The sequence below is a fragment of the Panthera tigris genome, chromosome C1 (genome assembly GCF_018350195.1).
Source record: "Panthera tigris isolate Pti1 chromosome C1, P.tigris_Pti1_mat1.1, whole genome shotgun sequence".
NCBI lineage: Eukaryota > Metazoa > Chordata > Mammalia > Carnivora > Felidae > Panthera > Panthera tigris.
The window spans coordinates 15,465,412-15,481,275 of record NC_056667.1 but is presented as its reverse complement, the minus strand read 5'-3'; the positions used below and the strand labels follow the sequence as shown (position 1 = coordinate 15,481,275).

General features: G+C 52.7%; 1 protein-coding gene across 2 annotated transcripts in view; it reads left to right on the top strand.

Annotated features, from left to right (window-relative positions):
* The window catches only part of ECE1 (endothelin converting enzyme 1), a 112,005-nt gene extending 96,976 nt beyond the window's left edge, over positions 1-15,029 (top strand). For both annotated transcript variants that reach the window (XM_042998072.1, XM_042998070.1), the window contains exons 12-19: positions 969-1,067; positions 1,562-1,639; positions 3,152-3,255; positions 6,905-7,015; positions 7,701-7,768; positions 8,588-8,778; positions 11,716-11,811; positions 12,470-15,029. In XM_042998072.1, coding sequence (XP_042854006.1) covers positions 969-1,067; positions 1,562-1,639; positions 3,152-3,255; positions 6,905-7,015; positions 7,701-7,768; positions 8,588-8,778; positions 11,716-11,811; positions 12,470-12,646 — 924 coding nt within the window. In that variant the 3' untranslated portion in view covers positions 12,647-15,029. The remainder of the gene's footprint in view (positions 1-968; positions 1,068-1,561; positions 1,640-3,151; positions 3,256-6,904; positions 7,016-7,700; positions 7,769-8,587; positions 8,779-11,715; positions 11,812-12,469) is intronic.
* Positions 15,030-15,864: the final 835 nt, after the last annotated feature.

Sequence of the window (15,864 nt, the reverse complement as noted above, 5' to 3'; positions counted from 1 at the left end):
GTTGGCAGAGCAGCTCTGGCCTGGAGGGTGACATTCTTCTTACCCTGTGGGTGACGGGTTTGTTCTGGACACGCAGAGGAACATCGTGGCTAGGTGTGTGAAGACGGCCGGGCCCCAGTCCAGATCCTGGATCCATCACTTCCTGGTGGGGTGACTTGGGACAGTTTTTCTCCCTTCACCGTTAACTTGGTAGTGGGGCTGTCCATCCCGCACGCAAAACAAGGGCTCAGTGAGTGGTAGCTATTATGTTATTATTATTATGTTATTGTTACAGTTTTTGTTCCTGATTTTAATTATGTAGGTATTATCTGCAGTCAGATATTAGCAAAGGGAGACTCCCATTCCTTAGGCGACTCGACTCGCCTGTGAGCAGCTGATACAGAATCTTCGTCTAGTTCTGTCAGCCGTCAGCCCCTCTGCTCTTTCTGCTGCACGACTTCCTCCCCCTGCTCTAGCATCTTTGACCTCCGGGTCTGCCTGTGACATTATCGCCCTCAAGAGAAGCTGGTCATCTCCAGCCTGAGCACAGCATTTCTGAGACTGCTTCTCAGCACTCGGGTTCTGTAGATTTTAAAACCCATTCCATCAATAAAGAAATCCTGTGGGCCAGTAAGTCTGAGAAAGACTAATAAGGCTTTTACACTCTCCAGAAGAACCACGGTGCATGTTGTACGCCAAAGGTTCTGAAAAGTCCTGCAGAGGAGAGACTTTTCCAGCTTCCCCAAAGCTTGTCCTACGCATATTTGGCCACGGAGCTCTGTTTATGGAGGTCCAGTCTTGTCCTGCAGGACTTCAGTGTTCTGAGGAACAAGGTTGGGGAAGTGGCTGGGGCTCCCCTTCTTCGCCCAGCACTCACAGCCTGAGGTTTTGAGCTGTGATCCGAGTTTCGACTCTGGCCCGGGGCCTCCCTTCTGCCTGGGGTGTCTGTCCAGTGCCCAGCCCTCACTGGTCAGCTTCTCTCTCCTCAGGCCAGCGAGATAATCCTAGAGATCAAGAAGGCATTTGAGGAAAGCCTGAACACACTGAAGTGGATGGATGAGGACACTCGGAGATCAGCCAAGGAGAAGGTGAGGCTGGCCCGGTGCCTGAAGGGATGGCTGAGGCTTCCCGCCCGTGGGGCCACAGCCACGGACGGAGGAGGGTGCGTGAAGGGAGACCAGTCCCAGCTAGTAAGCCCGGCGTGGACGCTGTCCTGCCCTCAGGGGGTGAACAGTCCAGCAGGAGGGAGGGACAGCCTTGACCGCATGATTGCATTAATAACTGTGTAAAAACAGACCGTGTTGAGCATGTGAGAGAAAAATGCAGGGAGATGTGACATGTCTAACGAAGAGGGAGGGACTTGATAGAGTCCAGTGGGGGACAGCCAGGAAAGGCTTCCCTCGGGACGTGACATTTAAGCAGAGGGCCAAAGGGTAAGTAGAAGTCGGGCAAGAGAGGAACATTTCCAGAAAGAGATGTGGAAACCCCAAGCAGGAGGACCTGCCCGTGTCCCTTTGGTCCAGAGCCCGAGGCCAGCCAGCCCTGCTGAGCGCTCAGTGTCCGCCGTATCTCTCCTGTCTAGGCAGACGCAATCTACAACATGATAGGCTACCCCAACTTCATCATGGACCCCAAGGAGCTCGACAAAGTGTTCAATGACGTGAGTGGCTCCCACCCTGCCCCCTTGCGTTCCCAAATGCCCCTGGAGGTTCGCAGTTGGGGACGAGCAGAGGCAGGCTGGGTCCAGGTGGGATGCTGAAGGCACCTTGACCGTCAGGACATCTCAAGATGCGGTGGTGGGAGGTGTGGGGATGGGTTCTCTGCTCCTCCCCTCCTGGGCCCGCCTCCCCCGAGCCTCTGTCAGTCAGTGCCCAGCCCTCAGTGCCAAATGGTGCCACGTGCCCTGCCAGACACTCCATTTCATGGGCAGCTCCATTGAATGAGTGGGAATCATGGAGGTGAGCAGACCCTGGAAGGGACAGACAGAATCGATGCCCCTAAAATATCAGGGAGCCCCTCATACCACCTTTTCCTTCCCAGGCCCCCAAGTTGCCTCCTCTCCCCAGGGGCCTCCCCCACCTTCCCAGAAAAACCTGGACCTCATTTGGACCTTAAATGCTAATGGGAAAGAGGAAGCATGAATCCCAAATGCACATTTAAGCTTAAATGAGGCAACAGGGTGCTTGATATATTCCTGGGAGTTGGAACTTTTGGCAGGTCATTCCTTTAAATGGATTGTATTTCTGCCCTGAAAGATAGTTTTATATCTTTTTGTGATTGAAATTTGTGAATTCAGGCATTTTTGCAATTATAATAACCTCTCATCATGGCTCTATTTAAAACCCAAGAATATTAAAACTACTTCTGAGAATATGGGACTGACTCATTCTGCAGCGAGTTTCCTTCAGAATAATTTAAGATGCCCCAGGGTGTCACAATACAGGATCCGGAGGCTCTTGCGGACAGCCCACAGGATCAGAGTCCTGTCCCCAGGGCCCCAGCGTCTTACCAGAGCCCTGACGAGAAGCCAGAAAGCCCTGGAGCCGATCTGAGGGAGAACCTTGCCCCCTGAAAAGAGCTGAAAGGCTGGGCTGAGTGCTAAGGAAAATGTGCAGTGATGCCTGTCCCCTGACATGTCAGAGACAGATCCCGGCTTGATTCATGTGCTATCCAGAGTGGTAGCTACAAGCCACTGCTGTTTAATTAATGAAAATCGAAACACATTAACATTTAATTAAATGTCAAAGTCACACTAGCCACGTTTGAAATGCTCACATGTGGCCGGTATCTACCATACTGGATAACGCAGGCATAGAACATGTCCCTCGTCATGGATTGGACATCACTGGAGGGATTTCCTGCCTAAGGCCCAGGCGCTGCTGCAGGCCGTGATACTGCTTGGTATTGAGCGGTCCTGGTGAAGTTCTTACCGTGTCCTCGAAAGGGAGAGGGGAGGGTGCCGGGCCCCAGCAGGGTCAGGGCCAAGGCAGGAAGCCACCAAGCCTGCAGTCCCGAGCCCTCCATTCCATCCTCTGACCTGTGGACCAATCCCTTAACCTCGTGGGGTCTCAGCTTCCTCAGTTTTAGAAGAAGGGGTTTGCCTTTCGAGGAGCTGGGGGGCCTCCTGGCCTGGGTACGCTCTGATCTTGTGATTTCGCTTCGTCTTGTCCAGTACACGGCAGTTCCGGACCTCTACTTCGAGAATGCCATGCGGTTTTTCAACTTCTCCTGGAGGGTCACTGCTGACCAGCTCAGGAAAGCTCCCAACAGAGACCAGTGAGTCCCTGGGCCTTGCTGGGAGGAAGTAGCTCCCAGAACACAGGGTGCTCTGGGCTGAGCTTGCCTTTGTCGCACATGCACCACGTGCCCACCGTGACTCTCCTAAGTGCCGTCTGAGGAGTGGGTACCGTGGTTTTCCCACTTTTCAGATGCAGAGACCAGGGACCAAGGAAGTGTGCCCAGCCAGGAGCTGGGACTGGCCCAGGTCTGTGTGCCCCCGGTGCCCAGCCTGTTGGCAGAGTAGTGGCCTCTAGACTTGAGCGGGCCCGGCCTCACGTCCTGGTTCCACAGCTTCAGTGTTTAGAGCCTTTGCCTTGTTATCTGCAGATAAGATGGGAGGAGCCCATGGACAGTCAAGTGTGAGAACTTCGCAGGAGTGTCTGGCCCAGAGGAGGCCCTCGGTTAGGGAGGATTCCAGACGGGCCCCCAACAGCTGTGGTTCCCAAACCTCACTGCATATCAGGACCCTCTGGGGAAGTTGTGTGTGTGTGTGTGTGTGTGTGTGTGTGTGTGTGTGTGTGTGTGTGTTTTCCTGAGGAAGGTTTTTTTTTTTTTTTTTAATGTTTATTTGTGAGAGGGAGACTGCGCATATGCACATGGGAGGGGCAGAGAGAGAGGGAGACAGAGGATTCCAAAGGGACTCTGCGCTGACAGCAGAGAGTCCGATATGGTATTCGAACTCACGAACCGTGAGATCATAACCTGAGCCGAAACCAAGAGTTGGACGTTCAACCCACTGAGCCACCCAGGCGCCCCTCCTGGGGAAGTTTTTTTAAATACAGCTTTCGCCTGGACCTCAAACCTTCTTAAAATAATCTGGAATGAGCTCTGTCATCTGTCATTTTTTGAGCAGTCTCCTTGGAAAAATCTTCTGTTGTCAACGCAGCTCTAGTTCTCAAAATAAGCTCCCTCCACGCCGAAAACATTTTGCAGAATAAATCTTACCAAGGTGGAAGCAACTTCTCTTTGCCTCTGGTGCCCCCTCGTGGCCAACCGAGGTTTGAACATCTCTGTTTCCTCTGTCTCCAGACTATGGCCCAGATACTGCCACAAGGTTCCGAATTTATCTGAAGTCTTCAATTTAACTTAAAATTTATCATTTAAATTCTGCCTCCTGCCCGTTCATGTAACCATGTGTTTTTAAAAAATATGAATTTTCAATTTCCCAGTATCTTTCCATGGCCTCAGTTACCCACCAACACATCTCTGTGGCGCTTACCTGGAGGAGACAGAGTGAACTGTCGAAGCTCCTGGAGAAAACGTCCTTCCTGTCTCACTCTGCTCCTTTTTTTTTTTTTAAGTTTATTTATTTTGAGAGAGAGAGAGAGAGCGCGAGCGCCTCAGTGGGGGAGGGCAGAGAGAGAGGGAGAGAGTGAATCCCAAGCCGACTCCACATTGTCAGCGCAGAGCCTGATGCAGGACTCGAACTCACAAACCGTGAGATCATGACCTGAGCTGAAACCAAGAGTTGGACACAACCAACTGACTCAGGCACCCCAGCACTCCACTCCTTACTGAACTCCCCCCCCACCCATACCAGAAAAATTATCAAGTAGACAGATGTTTCTACCACTAGGTTCCTTTCTACATTCTTTGTTTTTAAATTTTTTTTTAGGTTTTATTTTTTTAACTAATTGTACACCCAACATAGGGCTTGAACTCACAACCCCGAGATCAAGAGTTGCACGCTCCACCCACTGAGCCAGCCAGGCACTCTGCCCCACTTCTACACTCTTGAAAAATTATTGGACCCCAAAGAGTCATTTTTGTATGGCGATTATACCAACTTATTATAAATGTTATTAAAAGGAACTATTTTCTTACAAAATATTTAGTGAGAAAAAGGTATTATTTTACTTTTTGCCTATTTCTTTAATATCCGGCTAAATAGAAGACAGCTAGATTCTTTATCTGACGCTGTGTTCAATCTATTGCAATACCTTGTTTTGAAATATATAAAGAAAACCTAGCTTCATGCAGACACGAAATTGGGAAAGGCAGGAATGCTTTAGTAGTCTTTTCTTTTTTTTTTTTTTTATATTTATTTATTTTTTTTTTTAAATTTTTTTTTTTTTAACGTTTATTTTTGAGAGAGAGAGAGACAGAGCATGAACGGGGGAGGGTCAGAGAGAGGGAGACACAGAATCCGAAACAGGCTCCAGGCTCTGAGCTGTCAGCACAGAGCCTGACGCGGGGCTCGAACTCACGGACCGCGAGATCGTGACCTGAGCCGAAGTCGGCCGCTTAACCGACTGAGCCACCCAGGCGCCCCAGTCTTTTCTGATAATTGTGCACACTCTTTGTCGATACTACACCAAAACTCAGCAAGTAATAATTTGTTAAAGGTTAATCGCACTGTGGAACCTGAACCCATAGTCATGAACTTTTCCTACTCTGTTACACTAAAACCCATCAGTCTGTCTTGCACTGTGAATGGATCTTGTAGCCAGCCCTAATTTGTAACATCACACATCGGTCATTTGGGAAACAACGGCCCCGCTGACTTTTACATACCTTCCCCCCAAATCCACATTTGTTCATATCACTGTTGACCTCCTGAGAAAAGTCTTTTAAGTATTGGGAAGCTGTCAAGTTTGGAGGGACTGATACAAGTTCTTGTAATTTCACTAATTAAGTAATTAATTTTGCTTGAAACTTCAAAGTTTCTTTTTAATTTTTAAAAAATTCTGCGGCACCTGGATGGCTCAATCGGTTAAGCATCTGACTTCGGATCAGGTCATGATCTCAACGGTTCATGAATTCAGGCCCCTCTTCAGGCTCCATGCTCATCGTGTGGAGCCTGCTTGGGATTCTCTCTCTCTCTCTCTCTCTCTCTCTCTCTCTCTGCCTCTCTGCCTCCCCACCCACCCAAAATAAGTAAATAAACTTGAAAGAAAGAGAGAGAGAGAGAAGGGAGCAAGGAAGAAAGAAAAATGTTCCCAAATGGAATGGGGTTTTTCTTCCTGGTGAGGAGCATGGTGACCACTGGAGCAGCTGGGCCCCTGTCTTGAGTCACACTTAGGCTCCAGCAGCTTTACCCACTGTTGCAAATGTCAACATGTCACAAAGGCAAGTAAACGATTTAACATTATCATGAAAATAGCTTTGACCTTGCAGACCCCCCCCCCAAGGGAATTGAGGGCCCCTCCCAGTGTCCACAGACCACACTTCGAGAGATGCTTTGCAGCAGTGGCCTTCCTTCCTTCCTTCCTTCCTTCCTTCCTTCCTTTTTTAATTTTAATGTTTGTTTTTGAGAGACAGACAGAGCATGAGCAGGGGAGAGGCAGAGAGAGAGGGAGACAGAATCCGAAGCAGGCTCCAGGCTCTGAGCTGTCAGCACAGAGCCCGACACAGGGCTTGAACTTATGGACTGTGAGATCATGACCCGAGCCGAAGTTGGATACTTAACTGACTGAGCCACCCAGGCGCCCGTGGCCTGTCTCTCTTTGTAAGAGGCTCACTGTTCCTCCGTGTGTGTGACATCGGATTTCACCAATCCCTTGTCTGCAGACAGTTGGGGTTTTTCTGGCTTTTCCCTCCAAAACAGTGATGCTAAGGATGTCCTTGTACTTGTGTGCACTTGGGGCCGGGGTTAAGGCTCCTGATGTCCTCCAGACCGGCTGACCCCACCTGTGTGTCCTTGCAGGTGGAGCATGACTCCGCCCATGGTCAACGCCTACTACTCGCCCACCAAGAATGAGATCGTGTTTCCTGCCGGCATCCTGCAGGCGCCATTCTACACCCGCTCCTCACCCAAGTAGGATGCTTGGGGTGCTCCCGTCCCGTCTCCTTCCCCTGCCCCTCAGTGGACGCCCGGCCCAGCCCTGTGGCCCACAGTCACACTGAGTGCTCTTTGTCCCAGTGGACCGGGCAGCTTGGGACGTCCACTCCGCCCCCCCCCCCCATCCCGTGCTTCCCTCCAGGGGTCCCAGGATCCAGAAGCCCTTCCACAGTGGGGATTTGGGGGCATGTCATGGAGTCAGGAGCCCCATCTAGGGGAATGCCCCTCCAATGGTATCTTAGAGCCATCACGGCCGGGGAGGTGGAGGGGTGAGGGCCCTGTCTCACACAGACAAGGTATGGGGCCCTGAGTTTGAATCCCAGGTCTGCTCTTTGCTCACTGCGTGGCCCGTGGACAATGTGATCAAGCCATTCCAAGTGGCTTGCTCATTCATAGATCGGTCATTAATGCCGAACGCTTTTGAGGGGACCAAAGAGGACAGTGCCGTTCTGTGGAGCATCACATACAGTGCTTGGCACCCACTGGGCACAGGCTGACCACAGCCCGCTTGCCCAGCCTCTCCGTGGCCTCAGGGGACTGGCTGGAAGTTCAAGCTGCGGCCATGTCCCTGCAGAGCGCCACAGGACCCTGCTGTTTCTCCAGACACAGGAAGCCGTGTCCCCTTGTGACGTCACCCTCACTCTTGTTTCCTCCCCTCCAGGGCCTTAAACTTTGGTGGCATTGGTGTTGTCGTGGGCCACGAGCTGACTCATGCTTTTGATGATCAAGGTACGACTCCTTGGGGCCCCCTTCAGACCGGGCACATTGACTCCTGGCCCCACTGCTTCTGCTTTGCTCTCGTCTCTTCCAACAGTCTGGAGGCAGATGGATCTGGGTTCAGTCCTGGCCCTGCCTCCCGTCATCTGAATGAACTTTAACAAGTCCTGTCATTCTCCAGGCCTCCTCGTCCTTGTCTGTGAAGTGGGCATGGCAATTCCGACCTCATGGGGTGATTGTGGGGACTGTGTCAGACACAGGGGGTTCCTGGGAGGTGTCCCATACTCAGGAGTGGGTGTTAGTAGTCCTCAGGGAGCACAATTTCTCCTCCACTCCAGAGACTTCTCTGGCCCCACCGCCAGCAGAGGAGTTGAAGTCATTCACCTCCTCATCAGAAAATGTCCAGAATTCTCATTCCCTCCTGCCTTGTGGATTCCAAGGCCAAAAAGGAAGTGGCGGGACTTTAGAGGCCGGGGCCTGTCTGTGACCCCAGTGCTGCTGGCTCCATTTACCCCTTCCTGGGCTCAGGGAACAAGGCCCTTCGCCAGCCTTGACAATGACTCCCGCTCCGCTGAAATTGTGGACAAGCTGACCCTTGGCCTGCATCCCGTTCCTCCATTCTCTCACCCCCACCTGCCACCCAGCCCACCTGGCTCATCCTCCCAGCTCCTCTGGCCCCCAGACCGGCACCATCTCCCCAGTGCTGGTGGGTAGCAGGGAGGTGGGCGGGTGGAGCCATTTCTCACTGGGAGGAGAGGCTCCGTTAGCAGCTACGCGTGCCAGCTCTGCCTCTCCTTCCCCTTGACCTGACGCTTCCTTCTGAACCCACAGGACGAGAGTACGACAAGGATGGGAACCTTCGGCCCTGGTGGAAGAACTCGTCCGTGGAGGCTTTCAAGCAGCAGACCGAGTGCATGGTGGGCCAGTACAGCAACTACAGTGTGAACGGGGAGCCAGTGAACGGCCGGCACACCCTCGGGGAGAACATCGCCGACAACGGGGGCCTCAAGGCGGCCTATCGGGTAAGAGCTCACCCCCCACACATGCCCCGGCCCAAGTCTGGGTCTGTGCAGGTGTCTCCTCAGTAAAGGGTCATTAGAGACCAGCTTGGGCAGACTGTAGCCACTCCATGAGCTGTTTCCCCGTCTGCAAAATGGGCGAGAACTGATGGAGAAGCTTGCGGAAGTCCCTAGCACAGAGCGTGGCACACAGAGGGCTTTCCAGCCTTGAGTCTGGCCCAACTAGGAGACATAGGAGAGGGCTTAGGCTGGACCTACCTGACGACCTTTTCAAGGAAAGCCACCACTAATTCACACAGCAGTGGACCCGGGAGGGAAGGGGAGGAGGGACACCGTCATGGAGCCAGTTCCGGGTTCAAATCCTGGCTCTGGAGTAAGTCACTTAGCCTCCTCGAGCCCCAGTGTGCTTGACTGTGAACACCTACTCCCTACATCGCTGGCGTGGCAGAACGTTGACACAGATAGGGGCATCTGGGTGGCTCAGTCGGTTAAGAGTCTGACTTCAACTCAGGTCATGATCTCGCAGTTCCTGGGTTTGAGCCCCACGTCGGGCTCTGAGCTGACAGCTCGGAGTCTGAAGCCTGCTTCAGATTCTGTGTCTCCCTCTATCTCTGCCCCTCTCCTGCTTCGCTCTGTCTCTCTCTGTCTCTCAAAAGTGAATAAATGTTTAAAAAATTTTTTTTAAAAAAGAAAGTTGGGCACAGAGTGACACTCCGAAAGGTCAGCTGAGCTGGAAGGGAGAGAGAGCAGAGGCCACGAGAAGAGAAGGAGATGTCTCTCAAAAGAGCAATACAGAGCCTCCTTCTCACTGTGACAGTAAGAGCAGAAATAAATAAATGAGGTGCCATTTATTGAGGCCTTATTTTGTGCTAGACTCTGCTCAGTACCCCCACAACTTTACCATTAGGTATTACAGCCCCCATTTTGCAGGTGAGGAAACTGAGCCCAGAAACACTCAGTAACCTGCCTGAAGTCCAGGAGTCAGTGAAAATGTACTGAAAACCTTCTGCCCACCATGGGCTGCCTTAGGCACTGGAGATTTTGTGCCAAGACAGACAGGAATCATGCTCTCACAAAACTCACAATTTTGTGGGGCAGGGGAGGGGGAAGAAAGCCAATACACAAGTAAACAAATAAGATAATTTCAAGTACTGATAAGACGAAGAATATAAAATAGGACAAGGTAGTGAAACATAAGGGGGGAGGGTGGTCAGGGTAGGCCTTCTGGAGGGGATGACATTGGAATTGAGACCTTGAATGACGAGGAAGAGGCAGGGAAAGCTGGAATAGAATAGTCCGTGCAAATGGACACAGCCCGGCATGGTCAAAGACAGGAAGACAGGCAGGGGTGGAGCGGAGGGAGGGGATGTTGGAGGAGTGATCGGGATCAGAGCTCACCAGGTCTGGGTCAACGGCTTCAGGAGCTTGGGTTTTGTTCTGTACGATGGGAGCTGCCGCACGATTTTTAAAAAGAAGAATGACACGATCTAATTTATCCTTTAAAACAAGGGTCAGCAAACCTACACCCTGTGGGCCAAATCCAGCTTTCAGCCTGTTTTTGTAAATAAAAAATTTAGGGGGACACAGCCAGGCCCGTTCACTTCCACGTTGTCTGCAGCTGCTTTCACACTGACAACGCCAGAACTGAGTAGTTTCAACTAGACCCTTTGGCCTCCAAAACTGAAACTATTTACTTCACGGGAAAGTTTGCCAACCCCCACTTTATGAGGATGGCTTAAGATGCTGTATCAGGAGGGGATTGGAATTGGACCAGCTCGAGGCAAGGAGTCTAGTTAGAAAGCTGTTGTGAGATTATCCGGCAAGAGAAGGGATAAAGCCATGGCAAGGGTAAGAAGTGGTCAGATTTGGATTGTTTGGATGATTGAAAGAGAAGCTCAGGGGGCCTGGCTCCCTCGGTCAGAAGAGTGTGTGACACTTGATCTCGGGGTTGTGAGTTCGAGCCCCACATTGAATGTAGAGATTACTTAACGATAAAATCTGGGGCGCCTGGCTCAGTCGGTTAAGCGTCCGACTTTAGCTCAGGTCATAATCTTGCAGTTCGTGAGTTTAAGCCCCGCATTGGACTCTGTGCTGACAGCTCGGAGCCTGGAGCCCGCTTTGGATTCTGTGTCTCCCTCTCTCTCTGCTCCTCCCCCCGCTCATGCTCTGTCTCTCTGTCTCTCTCTCAAGAATAAATATTAAAAAATTTTTTTAATAAAATCTTTTTTAAATTATTTATTTATTTATTCTGAGAGAGAGAGAGAGAGGGAGAGAGAGCAGGGGAGGCACAGAAAGGGAGGGAGAGAGAAAGAATCCCAAGCAGGTTCCGTGCTGTCAGCACAGAGCCCGACGTGGGGCTCGATCCTACGAAATGTGAGATCATGACTTGAGCTGAAATCAAGAGTTGAATGCTCGACCAACTGAGCCACCCAGGCGCCCCCAAAATAAAATCTTTAAAAAAACAAAAGGAAGAAAGAAAAAAAGAGAAGCTCAAAGAACTCTGGGGCTGGAGTCTGAGTAACTAGACGGTTGGTGGTACCATTTACTGTGGTGGAAAGGCGTATGTGTGTGCATGTGTGTGTGCGTGGGCGTGTACAACCTCTCATTCCGCTGTGCCATGTTAGCTCTGGGATGCATCGTGGAAATCCAGCTGAAGCAGTTGAATAAACAAGTCAGGGAAGAGGCTGGAGCTGGAAGGAGGCACTTGAGAGCTGTGGGCGTGTCGGTGGTATCTAAGCCGTAGGGTTGAACGCGCTCCCCTTCAGGATGAGTGCGGGTGAAGATCACTCCTGTAGCCTGAGCTGAGGTCCAGACTCCGCAGTGTGAGTCCCCGCCCCAGCAGGGTAGAGCTTCCCGGGATCTCCCGCACTGGCCCTCCATTGTCGCCCTGTTTGCTCCTGTGTCGAGGGAGCCGCTGAGCTTTGTTTTCTCTGCTCCCAGGCCTACCAGAACTGGGTGGAGAAGAACGGGGCTGAGCAAACGTTGCCCACCCTGGGCCTCACCAACAACCAGCTCTTCTTCCTGGGCTTTGCACAGGTGAGTTTGTTAGAGGAAAAAAACGCCAAACTCAGGCACATTCTGCCATCTTGAAGCTCCAAGAGCTCCGAGAGCCAAAAGGCAAGTTCCCCTCAATTGATAACCTTCTAGTTCATTGGCCCGTCCATCGGGCATCCAGTTTGTAAGGTGAGCTTCCTGCCATTAGAGAAATCCAGTGAATGCCATTAAAAGGTCTCCAGTATCAGGTAGATGAGAGGACAGGTAAGTGCTAAGGGCCTCCTGGTTCAGGGGTTCTAGGAGTTTCCTGAACTCAAAATGCCCCAGGATGTCCCTTGAGTTGGCATTAAGGTATAGTCTTCTGTTGGTGCCCAGAGCCATAAACAGTTTTTGTTCTGCCCAGGAGGTGAGTGATGTGGACTCAGTTCAAGGTTTTCAGACTGGTTTTAGGGCAGAACCTTTTGTTCAGATGAAATCTAATGCAGAGGCCCAGGACAGACCCAGGTAACTGCAGTAGAGGATGCTGGGATGGGGGACATCCCAGCCCAGCGTCTCTTCCCCACACGCTCGGCAGCCCCAGCTGACTCCCGAGGCTCTCAGAACCAGGCGGGGGCCCATCTCCCTACTGCCGTGGACGGGGGCAGTCTGGCGGCCTCAGGGCCCCATAGTGACCCAGCTTCTCCTTTGTTGCCTCACAAAGGTCTGGTGCTCTGTCCGCACGCCCGAGAGCTCCCACGAAGGCCTCATCACCGATCCTCACAGCCCCTCCCGCTTCCGGGTCATTGGCTCCGTCTCCAACTCCAAGGAGTTCTCAGAACACTTCCACTGCCCCCCTGGCTCGCCCATGAACCCTCATCACAAGTGCGAAGTCTGGTGAGGGTGGGAGCACCTCGAGCCGAGACAGAGGATGAGCCCCCAGGTGGGGCCAACAAGGCCATCTCTCCATCCAGCGTCCAGGGCACCGCCTCGCCCCCCTGGCCACCCAGGGCCCCCCTACCCCGCACTGGAGGGTTTTCAGCCGGAACTGAGCCTACGATGTGGGTTCTCAACACAATCCGAGATTTGATCCCCTGTGAAGACCCTGGCATCCCAGGCACATGTGCGTCAACTCCGGTGGGCATTTGGGTATCAGGCTGATTGCTCACCAGGCCTGGGCCCCACGCTGACAAGGGCAGTGGACGCAACCCCCCGCCCACATCCGGAGCCAGAAGCACCAGAAATGCCACTGTGTCAAATGCTTTAAAGATATATTTTTGGGGAAACTATTTTTTAAACATTGTGGAATACACTGGAAATGTTCAGGGAAATAATGAATTTAAAACACTTTTTTTTTTTTTAAGGAAAGGATTGGTATATTTATTATATTCTGTTTTTCTAAATAACCTGTGGATAAGGGAAGCCCCACTGATTTACCCCTCTCCTCCTCACTTGCCGTGAGGTCGCCTGAGGCAGCCATCCCCAGCCACTGAGCGCGTCCCCAAGTAGAGAGCTGCCCTTGGCATTTACAGTTTCAGCCTCTGTCACCTGGCTTTGCGGTCACAGGGTGTAGAGAGGAGAGGTGTGGAGGCCAGGAAGGGGCAGAGGCCAGCTCATGGGCACCGCCCCTCGCAGCTTGCCTGCCTCTGTCCCCAGAGTCCAACAGTGGGAACCCCAACTAGGATGGTCTGATCCCCAAAGTTGCAGCAGGGAATTGATGGCTGCAGCAGGATGAGGCCAGGTCATGGCCTTCAAACCCATCCTGGGGCACCCCGATGCCCTGGCCCGGACAGCAGAAGGCCTGTAAGACCTGGCCCTCCATCAGATCCTCTCTGCCATGCCGTAGATAGCCCCTCTCTGTCCCTCTTCTGGCCTCTGCATGTGTGTCCCAGGGTCTGGTTCCCTGTCTACAGCAGCCCTCCCAGCCTGGCCACTTCAGGGTCTGCCTTGCTGACCCGTTTCTGCAGAGGAAGGAGAAAAGAGAAGACCGCTCTCCTGTCCCACAGGGCCCAGATCCTCCCTCTGAGCTCCGTCCTGCACCCCTGGCCTGGGTTTGGCTCCAGGGACCACATGCAGCCCCGCCTGCCCGCCCTCCATCTCCAGTGCCTTATCTGAGGCTGCAGCCCAGGCTCTACCCCAAGGAGACAACCCCCTACCAGGTGCCCCTTTGCTTCCTCAGTGAAGCCTTCAAGTGTCCTGACTATAATGCAAGGCCATACCCCCTACTCCCAGTGCCCACAGAGCTGCCCCTCACGGCGCCCTGGGAGCTCTAGCCTACAGGGCAGTGGCACCAAGGTCAGGAATCTGAAGGACTCCTGAACTTGCCCTGAGCCCCATCCCACCCTCAGCCCCTTGGGTTGAATCAAGACGATACTTGTAACTAGAGGGACTCCTCATCTGGAGATGTTTTCAGCCAAGGCAGACTGAGGAAAAGGTTCCCCCAATGTGATCAGTCTAGCCTGTGGGGTCAGGGAACCAGGAGTGGCTTCCCTCCTTGAAACTGTGGTGCAGGCGCTCTCTCTGGGGGAAGCAGGCACCTGTGACTGAGGCCAGAGCAGCCAGTGCTCACCCTGGCTCTCCCTTCTCGGCAGCCCACAGCCTGGTCGTGCCCCGTCACCTCACCCCGGAAGTTAGAATCCTCCCTGCTCAAGAGGACCAGCCAGATCAGCCTCAGCACTGAGGTGGGGTGGGGTCCAGATGAGGCCCCTGGTCCCCGAAAGCAGCAGTCCTGGTCGCTTTTCAGAGACGTAGGACAGGAGCCAGAGAAGGAGCTAGAGTTGGGGGCTTCCACACAGAGTTTGGATTTCCCAGCCCTAGTGCCCTCCAGGTACCTCCTCTACCCGCCTCGTCCTGCCTTCCCGCCTTCCCCGTGGGCGGTCACAGTCCTCAGGGGTGTCTGTCCTCACCTTGGGCTGGGACCTCCCAACCAGAAGCAAGTGTCCCAGAGCTGAGGGTCCAGCCAGAGGGAATGTAGACTACATTCATTTCTTCAGGGTGTCCTGGGAATAGGCAGGGGCCAAGGGGGAGGAGGGCTCAGGCCCAGCAGGGACAGAAGCAAAGGGATCACCCCCACTGTCCCTGCCGAGCTGAAAACAAGGCTGAGGTGGACAGCTACCCTGTGAGAGACCCCTCCCCTGAGGCCCGGGAGCCATAGGTCTGGCTTCTCTGCGGCTACTTGGATGTGGGGTTTGGGGCTGGGAATCTATTTTTTGTATTCTTATGTTTTGTGCTACTGTAGTTTCGGTGTGGCACTATTGTAACTGAAATAAACGACTTGTACCGAGCGCCATGTGACTGAGTGTGTGGCCACCGAGGACAGTGCTTGGAGGCTATGGGAGGGCTCCTGGCCAGCACAGAGCTGCCCACCGTCGCATGTGCATGGGGGCCAGCTGCACCCCTCCCCAGAGCAGAGGACTTGGACCCTGACAAGTGCCAGAAGGTTACTCAGTGCCTGTGCCCATCTGGCCGTCCTTCCTCCATCAATATGATCATGTGAGCACTCCCTGCTAGTGACAATGATGCATGTCCCCACTGTGCCCAAGGGGCATCCTAGAAAAATTGAATTTTCTGTTATCTTGGAGCAAAGGGTGTCGGCAGTGGGTTTCCAGGCCTCAGATGCTTGGCAGGGCAGACAGTAGATGAAATCAGAGAAGTTCAAGGAAAAGTGTCTGACATATACTCATGCCTCCTCCTGAGTTTTGCATACATTCTTCCTTCTCCCTAGAATGTTCTCTGACTTCTCTGCCTGATACACTCCTACTCATCCTTCAATGCCCAGCTCAGCATAACTTCTTCTAGGAAGCCCTTCCTGACCTCCAGTCCAGATCAGGTAGGATCACACGGGCTTCACTCTCCTACCAGAATGTATTAGTGCCAGGGCCTGCCGTAACAGAGTACCACAAACTTGGTGGCTTATTGCAACAAAAATTTATTGTCTCACACTTCTGGAGGCTAGAGTGCAAGATCAAGGGGTCAACAAAGTTGATCCTTCTGAAGAATGGGAGGAAGAATCTGTTCCAGGCCTCTTGCCTAGCTTCTGGCAATCTGCTGGCCATCTTTGGCACTCCTTGGCTTATAGAAGCATCACCAATCTCTGCCTTCATCTTTAGATGGTGTTCT